Source organism: Hirundo rustica, chromosome 8 (assembly GCF_015227805.2).
Source record: "Hirundo rustica isolate bHirRus1 chromosome 8, bHirRus1.pri.v3, whole genome shotgun sequence".
Classification (NCBI taxonomy): Eukaryota; Metazoa; Chordata; class Aves; order Passeriformes; family Hirundinidae; genus Hirundo; species Hirundo rustica.
Window position 1 is genome coordinate 18,532,624 of NC_053457.1, and position 12,684 is coordinate 18,545,307.

Below are 12,684 nucleotides of genomic sequence, written 5' to 3' on the forward strand. Positions count from 1 at the left end.
CAAAAGTCTTGGAAATGCCTCTAACTTGCTACTGGGTCGTCCTTTCATCATCTTAAACACCCATCTGCCTTCCCTCATAGATAACTGAAGACCTTTAGTCATAATCCAAGGGTGAAATAGAAATTTACACTCCCCTCCTTTACTGTCAAAAATTTCCACCATTGTTATTTTAGAAGAAGAATGTAGTCTCTCTTTTGAAGCTTTGCATATGCTAAAAACTAAACAGACATTACAGCAGTGGGATGCCTCAATGACTGAGCTGAAACAGGCTCAGATTTGCAGACAATCTGATGCCCACAATCCTTTTATTTCACACTATTATTGTGAAAATCCTGTAACTGCTTGCAAAGAAAACCAAAACAGACCGGTAAAAAGGTAAAAATCAGAGAGCCTTTCACTTACCACATTGCTCAAAGTCCATTTGTAACACTAAGGAAGTGTCATTAACTGAACAGATGTGCAAAGTATTGCCTAGAATCAATTTATGATGAAACAATCAGAACAGATGTCTCCCTACTCTTCACTGTCAAGTGAAATACTTCTGTGGGCAACTCTGAAGAACTGGGAGACAGGCTCTTGCATCAATACTTGTGTATCTTTGAAGGTACACCAGAAAATGCCTATTCATAAAAGCATATGATTTCATCGATGTTGAAAGATTTATTATTTGCTAAGATTTCAGTATTCTTGACACTGTTACAGTAACAATTACATAGATCCATCTCACCTAAAACATCTGTCTTGCCTTATGGGACATCTGCAATTGCTTAATCCCCTTTCTCCAAAATTCTCACTCAGTCGTTTTACAATTAATCTTTGTTTCTCAGAAATCACCTGCCCCTTTTTCACAGACCTGCAGAGAACAAGCTGTATTTTACCACAACCTGCTGGCCAACCACTACAGGGTAAGGTAGCCCTCAAAATCCATTTAAGATCTTCACTGTCCGATGTCCAGTTAGTCTGGAGGACAATAATGTTCCTCAACACCTCAACTCAACACTTTTTAAAAGCACTCTTGCAGCTCTTAGAAGATGAGGCATTAGGTTCAGTTCTCTAAATCTGCTCAAAATTGCTTACATCTTTAATTTTAAGTTGTTGAATATGCATTTGAAGGACGACAAAGGGAAAACCTCACTATTCCTCAGACAGTCTGTCAAGTCCATTAATTAAGAAACTGCCCAAAATAAGCACACATGATTTAATTTAGGAAGACATGCAACCATGTTACTGAGGTCAACAGACTTTTAGGGCTTGAAAACACACCAAGTTAATTGAACAACAGGAAGCTCTTAGCACATTACAGTGTGCTACTCCTTTTTTTGCCACGTACTGTAACTGCATCAATTATTTCAGAATGCGTTTAATCAAGTGCAATTAAGCACCATATAATCTTAATGTCATTACAAGAAATTCAATAAATATTTAAAGAGAAATTTAAAAATGCTTTGCTGAATCCTGAAAATCCATTTAAATATCTGAAATATGAGGCTAGGAAAAAAAAAAAAAAATCTAAGTTTTCTTTGTTTTGTCCCTGCAAAGTACCAATGTTTGAAACTTCAGACAAGTCAAGCCTCCCAACTTAAGAAACAGATTAAGAAGATGGACATGAAGAGACTGACAAAGAAAACTGAAAGACAGAAAGGGCACTGCTTGAAACAATGAAAACTAACAGAGTAACTCTGTCATAAAAGAAAATGAGACTAAGTGATACCAATTGACAGCAACCAACTGAAGAGAAATTGCCCATGCATGCAAAACACATTAAATATCAGATCAATGACATAGTGATGCAAAGAAATTGAAGAAGAGAATTCATAAGTGCTACAAGCATTTATTTGGTGTACAAGCAGTCGAGTCATAAACTCCTAGTATGGACTACAGCACAAGGAAAACTCAAGCAAGAAACCCGTTACTATGTTTAATTTGTTCAGGCAAAACAAGTCTTTATCATAAAATACATGTATTCTGTGTCATCCCCCTTTTAGCCCAGTTTACTACCAAATCTACACAAGACAAAGTAATTTTTGTTTTTTAATACACTCAGAAAGGGCACAAGCTCTTTCCTACACAGAAGCATTAAGCAAAAGCCTTAGGAATTACAAAATGGATGTCATTCATTACCTTACTCTTTGTATAAGAACCAGTTTCATGGAGCACAGCAACTCTAAATGGAGGCCACCAAGTGTGGAATTCTTTTACCCACTGATGTAACACAGTAGCTGGACAAACAATCACTGTTGGACCCAAACCCTGGTACCTAAAATAGAGTATTCAAAGAAAAAAAAAAAACCCTTAATGTGAAATAAATAATCTGTATTAAGTGGCTTATTAAAATACACACATATTAAAACGACATACTTTACAGTTTAAGTGGAATATGAGAGCTATGGAAATTAATTGGCAATTTGCTTTCCTGGAAGTCAGTTTTTTTAAAGGAAGATGAAGAGGGTACTGCTAAAAGAACATACTCATTGAACAGTTAATGGATGCATCAAGATAAACAGGAATAGAAAAGCTCCAAACCATAAGACATAAGGGAACTTCCTTCTGTGATATTACAAATCAGGTTTTAGTGACTGCTGTTTCTATAAGCGAAAAGAAATCATTACAAGCAATTATTTTATTACTTCTCTTATACAGAATGTGTAGCTAGAGTCTCACAAATGGACTTATACACAGGTGTTCTGCTTCATGTTGGCAATATACTGTACTCTCATCATCACAGTTTATTGGCAAGACAAGGACTCTAAAGTGGCAGACTATCATCCATGGAAGTTGAGATCTGAGCTTGGCTCAAACTGTCTCATAAGCTTCTTATTTGTAATTATATTACTGTTTCTGAGAATTACTAAAGAGGTCTGAAACCAAGTGTTTCTATTTATGAAGTTCAGAGCTGCTCTTAAGGTTAAGAAGGGAAAAATCCCTTGCACAGCAGCCAAATGAAAAATACTACTGCCACAAATAAATATCAACAATCCTGTAAGAAATATATTAAGTAGTGGTTACTAACAGCTATTTTTCAAATATATTTCCTCTTTAAAAAATGAAACAAAATGACTTTGCAAATAAAGGCAATAGCTTTAGTTATCATACAGTGATTTGTGTCTATGTACTATCCAAGTGATAATAAACAATGCAAAACATCACAGTATACATTCAAGATCACACATTGATAGCAATAAAGGATTTCTCAGACATCAGCAACACCCTGCTTTAAAAAAACCCAAAACTCTTAATGTCTTCAGAAACTGTTGACATGAATAAATAATGATTTATTAAAAGCTTATACGTATGCAGAACAACAACCTGGACATTGGTTATTATGAACAAATACTATAACACAACCCTATGTGGTCTAACTAAAAAACTTCCTGCAATGCAAAGGGATGTAAAAGGGAACTTGGAGACGTGAAAAATAGCTTCAACTATGCTATGAATCCAAATAATCACTGCTACTGCTCTTAAAAATACCTACAGCAAAAAAGCCAACTTTCCCAGAACATACTAGTTTCTCACTCTTCATGGATAATAACAAAATACGTCTGTTTATTCCCCTGGTCTGTATCACACAAGCTCACATGTAAGGTTTATTCCAATTTTTTCTTCCCCCTCAGCTTACACAAAGAGTTCACACCTCCCTGGATCAATTTTCACAAACTCCACCCCCACCTCTACTTGCCTGTGTGAAAACTCTTCTGTGTCTAGTCTGACTCTAACCACTTTCCACTAGCCAACATTTTATTATTCTCTTGAGAGCTTTTATTTATTTATATAAAAGAGTCATCCAGCTTTTTCCAGTCTGAGCTGTTTCACAAAACCAAACAAATCATACACTTCTGTTCGCTGCACTTAGGAGGGCATCCCTCATTCTCCTAATCACTGCAACACTGCAAGATTTGCTCTGAGGCCCATCCAATTTATATATGCTTTCCTTGAACAAAGGTGACACTTCAAACATTCAAAATCAAAGTCTTACTAGTGTGCCTTGTACCAAGATAATAATATTGCCCTATTCCTATTCCAAATATATTGTCATATTGTATTCTGTCCCTTTTTCACAGCTGCACTGTACTAATAGCTTATTGTCAATATCATATATGGTACATATATCCAAATCTCTTTCTTCTTCTGTTGCTTCTGGTTTATAAAGCCCAAATTCACAAGTATGCTTTATTTGTTGTTATTTAATTGGATGCAATTAGAATTGCACATAAGTTCCTATTCCTGCAACTTACTACCAACAAAAAGGAAACTATTCATGTCGTATTTATAATCTTTAAACACTCAAAAAATTAGCACAGGAAAATATGTTTCATTATAACCAAATGTTGCCAAGGAATGGCAAATCAAGTGTTTTCAAGCTGAAATAATAACTAAACCCTACCGAAAATAAGAGAACCAGGAAGCAGGAGCAACAGATTTTTATTTACCTAAGCACCATGGAAATTAATCTCTGCCACACAAAGTCGAGATTGAGCTGTTTATGTCTCAGTATCCTGAAGAGTATAGATGGGTGAATAATCAGTGTAAAAACTTTCTGTCAGTTTCTCATTTGAAGTTTCAAATGAAGGAAGAGCAAGCCTGTAGCAAAAGGTTTTTGTTATACACCAAGGTGAGAGACCCAGGCTAGGCTAAAAGACACTGACAGCGCTGACAACACAACTTTGTCCCCTCCTAGTGCTGGCCTGGCAGTGAAGCTGCCCAGGGAGTCTCCTGCCTCTCAGACTACACTCCTTCAAGTACAAACAAGTTAACCAGTTCTACTGGTCACCAGTATTACTGTCTTCTCAGCCCAGGAGAGGAAATACTTGACTAGGAAATATGAAGTTGTTTAGACTGTCTGCCTTACAGCTCACAAGCAAAATCAGAACAAGCTTCAGCAATATATTAAACCTTGTTTCCTCCCATGGAATTACTATCATGATGGACTCAATGACATGCACCAGAAAAAACACGAAACACAACACTTTTATTACATGCAGACAGAACTCTGCAGCTTAGATACACAAATAGTTTTTGGCTTTTTCAAAGCTTTCCTGTAGTTTTGCACCATTTAGCAGTGTCAAGAGATGTCCCTGAGAGATTTCCATCAATTCAGTGGTCTCCCAAGTGGGATAGGGAATATAAAATAATCTGTAAGGTGGCATCCTTAACCAGGCAGCCATATTAAAGTAAATCAACTGGCCTGACTGAAGGACATATAGGTTTGGGGAGATTTTTTTAATATTAAGCCTATAGTATGAGGCAACCAGAGAGAAAACATGAATATTTTCTCTTTAAAGCATTATTTTACAATTCATGTAAAAACTGAACATAATTTAAACGTACCTCTACATAAAGGTTAATTAATTTTGTTTAGTACAGTAGTATGACATTTGCTAAATTTCGTGTAACTATTTACATCAGATAAACAGGGAAACCAAAGCAGAAAAATCAAGTACTATTCATGGATGCATTTGCAAATCTGAGGACACAAACAAGTATCTTGCCAGTAATTCCACCTATGAAGAAAAAATTTTAAAGCACTGTTCAGTAATAAAACCCCATAAAATATATTGTAACAAAGACCAGCCACCCTAGCATATATTTGGAAAAGCAGCAACAACAAAAAACCAAAAGCAGATGGAAATTCCTCTGTATAAGTTACTGGTTTTACTCTTACTACTAGTTTTTGGCATGGATAATTTGCTGCCCATCAGAAACTCTAACTTTCATTGCAAATCAGCTTGCTACCTTCCTGTAAAACATTTACCTGGTGGCTTGCCAGAACAAATATTTTAATGTAAAATTTAATAAATGGAACTAAAGGTATTACATCTAATTTAAAATTCCATATTGTGTAAACTATTGGTATTAATGTAATTGAGTTTGTAAACAATCCATTTGTGGAAGGTAACCTTAGACACTGTATTGACCCAAAATATCTAGGGTGGCTCATCTGCAAAATGAAGCATCAATGCCTGGAATTCATTAAAAGTGTTACATGTTTAATTTTTCCTGCCCTACAGCTCCATTGTCTCGTAAAATTTTTCCTTTGATGTCCCCCACTAAAAGAATTAAAGGAATATTGTAATTGAAATGTCATTAATAATTCACAGGACCCTCCTCCACCAGTAATACATCTGATGAAATATTAATTGAGCTCCACAGACTGACAGTCTGCAGAGAAGCACTTGCCTGTAATTTGAACCACGAGTCCTCATATTGCTGTAGCTCAGACCTGCCAAGAAGGCAATTATCTGAATGGTCTTGCCCAATCCCATCTCATCTCCCAGAATCCCTCCTGCCTGCTGGCAGTGCAATTCCCAAAGCCACCTAACACCTGTCTGCTGGTACCTAAAACAAGGAAAAAGAAGATGGCAAATGTTTGATAATACAGATCATAACAGAAAGTACTCATTAATTAATCATTTGGCAAGGTTCTCATACCAGTTACTGTAACATGCTGGATGTGTGTTTTACATGAGTGCTGTATTTACTAGGTCATACATTTTTGATGCACTCAGACATTACATGTGACTTTTGTTCTTTATGCAACACTAAAACATTTCTAATTAAACCAACAGTCATAGTAATTAGAGGATACTTTATTTCATATATATTTTAAGTGCTAAAAGCAGCTTGGAAAGTTACCCTTATGAAGCATTATCTTTTCAGAAAAGACAACATGCAAAGGTCTAGTAAATAATATTATTTGGAACATATTCCTGAACTGAAGGAAAAGGCTGACTTGTAAGGTGTACAGACTTCATACAACACTACAAAAACTGATCACATCTGCCAAACCACACTTTTTTAAACATAAATTTATTAAATAACATTTAGTCTCTTTCAGGGAAGAAAAAAACCAAGGCTAAGCAATACAAACTATTGCAGTGCATGGGATACAGCAAAGCATTATGTGAGAACATCAGGGCAGTTTTTACTCCCAGTCCCTCACTGGAAATTATACAAGCAACAAGGTAAAATACATTCCACTTAAAAGAAGTGGACTAGAAAGCAAGATTTATGACAACCAGTCAAAAAGGTGAAGATAAGATGCTGGGCTGAGAATCACTTTAGGACATACCTTTTTATAATGATATGAAATAGTGAGACCAGGAGGAATAACAAACCATGTGTGGGGTTTAAATTGAAAACAAAAGAAATAAATGAAAAACCCTATCTTTGAATCACATAAGAAAAAAAAATAAACATGTTTCAGCACCTCAGTGCATTGCAACTTACAGGAAAAAAGGTTCCTGATAATTATCTTGACAGCACACATTTCTGGAGTGCACAGCACAGCAAAGAAGAAAACACTTTTTTTTAAAATAGGAGTTGTTCATTTTAGGTGACTTCTTGTGTGCATTTCAAAATCCTGCTTCCATCCTTGAGCAAATAATATTTAGGACTACTGACAGCTAACGACACTAGTGTCTACAAAGTACTATTAAAAATCAATTTGTGATGAGTTTGGTATGGATTTAGAGAATGCTAAATGGAGACAAACAAATGGCTTGAGTAGTTAAAAAAAGATGATCAAAGAACACATCTAATGGTTCAGACATCACACTATCTGCTGGTGTCTCAAAAGCATTATGCCACGAAGCCCTTAAGAAACCCTTTTATTAGAAATTAATTCACCTTAAAATGCAGCAATCTATAAAACAACTACGAAATGGCTTGCAGGATTAGCTATAATTGGATTAAGATGCTATCATTACTACATTTTATGAAGACAAAAAAGCTTCTGACAAACATTAAAGAATTTAAGATAACCTTAATTCCAGTCAGAAGGTGGTCCCCCAGACCAGTGTTCAGCATGTCTCTGCCGAAGACAACCATTCAAAAACTTCCTAATATAAATTTGTATTATTTTTTAGGATTACATACAGAGCTTTAAAATTAGATTAATTTATAAGCATATTTCTCCCTCTCCTTCCTTCTCCTGAGAAAGTTTCACAGTAGATAATTAAGCCTGTGAAAAATTCTGCTCCATGGTTATATAAAATCATGCAAGATGCAGGTGCTTTCTCTGTATAACCATATAAACACACAATAACTGTAACTATTCAAAAGTTAAAGGAACACATTCTCCTCCATTTTTGTGGTTATATGGAAAGAAAATTAATTCTTTTCAACCTTACGTTTTTATTGCACCAATTTTTATGGTGGTTTTTTATTTTTTAATTCCAAAAATATTCTAGAAGTAAATAAAAGTGCTGCTGGTCTTCCAAAATAGTTACATTGTACTGTATTTCACATGAGCAATCATGCTGTGATGCATCCTTCATAATTCACCACAACAGATACCAGAGTTCAGCTGCATTGCTGAGGAAATAAAATTGTGTTTCAGATTTATCAGGAAAATCACACACTGGAAGCAAAGAGTGATGAAGGCTGTTTTCTTTTTCATACAGAGAGCAAGCATTCTCTCAGGCTTAGTGCAGACAGAATAAGGCAATGTTTGCAGGTCTGCTCAGTTTTGTTCCACAGCAGCATCAGTGTTATTCCTGCTCAATGTTTAGCAAAGTAGACAAGTGTGCTCGAAGGAAAAAGACTGTCCACTTTAACAGGTTTACCAAAGAACAAACCTGAGGGTCTCCTGTTTCCAGCATGAGCTAACTTCTTTGGAATTTAACTGTGCAGAAAGATTACTTCACGTACATGCTATACATGCTCTTGGGTCAATATACTTCCATGTTTCGTACTAAACTTGCTCAGAACTCAACAGTTTAATGCCTATTGACTATGGGCTTTCCTACACTGGAGATTGCAGCATTTAAGTTACAAGTCAGACAAATCATTCAACTCAATTGATCTTTCTAACCACTTAGGAAGTTTTGCCAACTGACTCATGCTTGCAGGGATACCCTTCATTAGTGAGGCTTGCATCTTCCAGATTAATTTTTAGTGACTGCTCTATTTCATTTCCCTTTGGGTTGCTCAGACCACACATCCGTCCTCAGGATGAATACTTGCGCAGGACCTTCGCATAAACAACTGGAGACCGCATATTGGCTCTGTATGGTCCCAGCAACCAAGTCATTAATTCAATCCCATTTCAGAGCTAGTGCTTTCCTTCTGAGGACTACAGGACAACAGTGGTAATTTCTTTGAGGTCAAGACTAAGTGGTTCTCTTGGAAAGGATACCACACACACCCATTATAAACCAGGGCTTTCTACTACTGTATGATTTCAAGAGAGTTTGCTTTTGAGAGAGATGTTTTTCCTGCTGTGTGGAATGTTACCAACAAAACTGAATTCAAGCCCATTATGCATGAATATTAAGGGAGAGATTTTGGATAAAATTAACTGGTCAGCTGCTAACTTGTATTTTTTTTTTTTTTTTGAGATGAACTTGAAAGCATCACTGGGCACTATATTTTAAAAAACTGAAACAGTAAACAGTTATGTCAAAATCTGTAATTAAGCATTAAATAACTAAAGACTGAGTCGTAGAATGTTTTCCATCTATCAAAGGAATTAAGGATTCACTCTCCATATTTTAAAAATTTACCTGGCAAAATACTCAAGACTATTTTATAACATGAATTACAAATAGTTACTTTGAAAAGACTTTCAGTAGTTACTTAAAGAAAAAGTTCTCCATATTTTTTACTGGCAGAAAATTTCGCTCCAATTAGAGAAACACCATGTTTCTTGTTTTCTTTTATCACATCTTACCAATATCTTATGTTTAAAAGTAAAATTATTCTACCACTCCCCACCTGAATTAGGAGCAAGCATGTATCAATAAAAGAAAGCATTTATAAAAAGAAACAAGAAGAGTTTCTTAATTCATAGTTTAGCTAATACACATTTACAATATTCACATCAGCCAGTTATCATATAATTTTCATATGTATTTTCATATAATTGCATTTTGTGCTCACATTAAATTAATTTAATTGAAGTTTAATCCTGAAATCTTTTTTAAAGAAAGAATCCTACTGAAACAATTGAAATAAAAGCTGAGGCATCATTCACTGAAGTAACAGTTATAGCAAAGGGCATCTAGAACTCACCATGACTATTGCTACTAATATTATTAAAAGCATACAGAGGCATAATATTGAAATGAAGTACACAATACATACTTAAAAAGCTTTTTGAAGAGAAATCCTGGTACTTTGAAACCCTCTTCAAATTCAACATCACTTTCTTCAGAAAGTTCCTCAGCTGTTTGACGTTCTTTGTTCTCCAAACGTTCTTTTTGCCACTTCCTGGAGTGACACAAAGAATCGACATTCAATTATAGCAAGGAAAAGATACCGTACGAAAATGACACTGACTTTTGATCAGGTAAAAAAACCAACAAAAACACATGCTCTGTCATGATTTAAAATAGTAATCCTTCAGAGGAGAGAAATATGCTAGTAAATGCTTGAAATATCTGATATATTAACATATATTATAAAAGCTACATGTTTTATATCTAGTTACAATTTTCTAGAAAAAAAAATTAATAGAATGGAATCAACAGTTAACAGCACCAAAAAAACTGGCAACTTTAAACTCCTAAATATCACCCCTTACCCCCTGCCCTCCTGTCAAAATATTGATAAAGTTTAGGTATTCCAAAGCTTTTTTATTAATTTAACCAAATACTTAAATTTAAATTCCTTCCTGTAGAGAAATGTGAAGCAGTGTATAATGTTACACAGAAGACTCAGTTGGAAACATCACCATATTCAGGGTGACATGCTCCAAATCTGTAAAGCAGTCATTATTAAGAGAATGAGTTTTACGAGGTTTTGAAATTAGTGTGATTTGTGGTTTGCAGCCTCCTTTTGTTTGGACTCCAGGCATCTTAGAGAATGACCTTCCTGTCCCATCATTCCCCCACTGCTAAAAACGTACCAAAGCATCTTCAACATTCCAACAAAATGATGAACTTGTGTTTCAGTAACCCAAACCCATCTGCCTCTATGGTAAAGTGTACTTCAGCTGGCTATGTACTACTCAAGCAACAGCACTTCACTGACAACTTGGGTTTTGCTGGAATTCTCTCCTGAAAGTGCCACTTACTGCAGGCACACTGAATGTGGTGGATAAACTGACAAAATCCCTACAGAAAATGGCAAGGTGCACAACAGATTAAAAACAACCATATACTACTGTTTTGGATGCAGTGCAAAAGTCAACTTCCACTTAATGGTCTCTGCATATCTGGAAAAATTGTTTAAAAACACTTGCGTTAGGAACAAGAGAGCAGGGAAGAAGTTCAACACTTCACACACAAGCAACAAAATCATATTCTTTCTCAGGAAAGAAAGCTAACTATGTGAGGTTTCTAGATGGACTTTTCAGCAGTACCTTTTGAGAAAATACTTCAAGTCTTTATGGAACTAGTCACTAACTTGGTATTGTTCTATTAACTCAAAATAAACACCACCATCTCCAAATACACACAAGTTACAATCACTGCCAAGAATGAAAGCGTTGAAAAACTAAGACAACACAATGCTGGTCAGGTTTAGAGAGCCAGTTTCACTGAAGCACATTTTGATGTCTTAAGTCAAGATGCCTTCAAAAGCAAAAATAATGATGGAGAGAAGAAAAGAGCATATATGGGGAAAAAATAGATGAACAAAGACAGCCTTCAGTTTGCTGTTTAAAACTGATGATTTGTTAATGTTGATATCAGATTCTTCTTATTTCACTACATGAAACCATGAACCCAGCTAAATAGTAAAAAAGAACTTACTAAAAATACATGAAGTGCCAATATTTTCCTTTTTTATGAACCTATCTTAACAGGAATGGAAATCTCTTTCTTTGACTAGCAGTCTGCTAAATGTTTGACTTAGAAAAATTATACTTAAAATGACACATGGTTTGGAGTCCAGCAGGCAGATACGATACATTCTAGAGTAACAGCATAAAAATGCATTTACATTTCTTCAGTACTACAGTGTTAAGCTATCAGGCAGAGGGATTCTTACTTTTCTGAGTTCCAGAGAAAGGAATTCAAATCGACAAATGCTGGTAGCCATTGCTTCAGACTGCGTCACTACTGGAACTGAGGACATGCTAGAACTTCATTATTTCATCTGACTGGGTTAGGACAGGACTCGAACCAAGGAAGGAAATTTCTACTTAACACACTAAAATCAAAACAACTGCAGATTACAAAGCTTCCAAAGAGACATCTAGATAAACAATCCATACTAAATCAAATCAGGGCAATCATTTGTACAAGAGTTAGCTATTAATTTTGTACTCCAACACGAATCACCACCAGCCAGCACGGGAGCAGCAGCCTCCCCTGGGAAGGAGCAGATTGCCCTCTAGTGTGCGTCGGGAAAAGTGATCCAGAAACAACCAAGACCAAGCTCCGAGGTTAACTCGAGGCTGACCAGGAATTTAGGGACTTCACCTCCATATAACCGCTACATTTTCTTCAAGAACTGTGATTGATATTGGGATTTCTCCTAAAATTATACATGGAAAATATATACATTTAGAATTTGAACTAATAAACCCTGTACTTAATTTTCCTAAAAAATTTCCTTTTTACATGCTCTGTTACTTCATTGAAGTACTACATCTTTTTCAAATGTCTAGAGGTTTTTACCATCAACTACTAGTTTAAAGACATAGCAGCAACTTGTTACCACAAACAACTTTCACAGTTTGAATTAAGCTATGCAGTTTCTGAAAGGCTGTGAACTTAATGTAACACACGCCATTAAGAT

At 35.5% G+C, this 12,684-nt stretch overlaps 1 protein-coding gene across 2 annotated transcripts in view; it reads right to left on the minus strand.

The window, feature by feature from the left end:
• The window catches only part of ERCC6 (ERCC excision repair 6, chromatin remodeling factor), a 40,136-nt gene that overhangs the window by 15,561 nt on the left and 11,891 nt on the right, over positions 1–12,684 (minus strand). For both annotated transcript variants that reach the window (XM_040071496.2, XM_040071495.2), the window contains exons 6-8: positions 10,084–10,209; positions 6,178–6,336; positions 2,122–2,257 (exon numbers count right to left, since the gene is read on the minus strand). In XM_040071496.2, the coding sequence (XP_039927430.1) occupies positions 2,122–2,257; positions 6,178–6,336; positions 10,084–10,209 (421 nt within the window). The remainder of the gene's footprint in view (positions 1–2,121; positions 2,258–6,177; positions 6,337–10,083; positions 10,210–12,684) is intronic.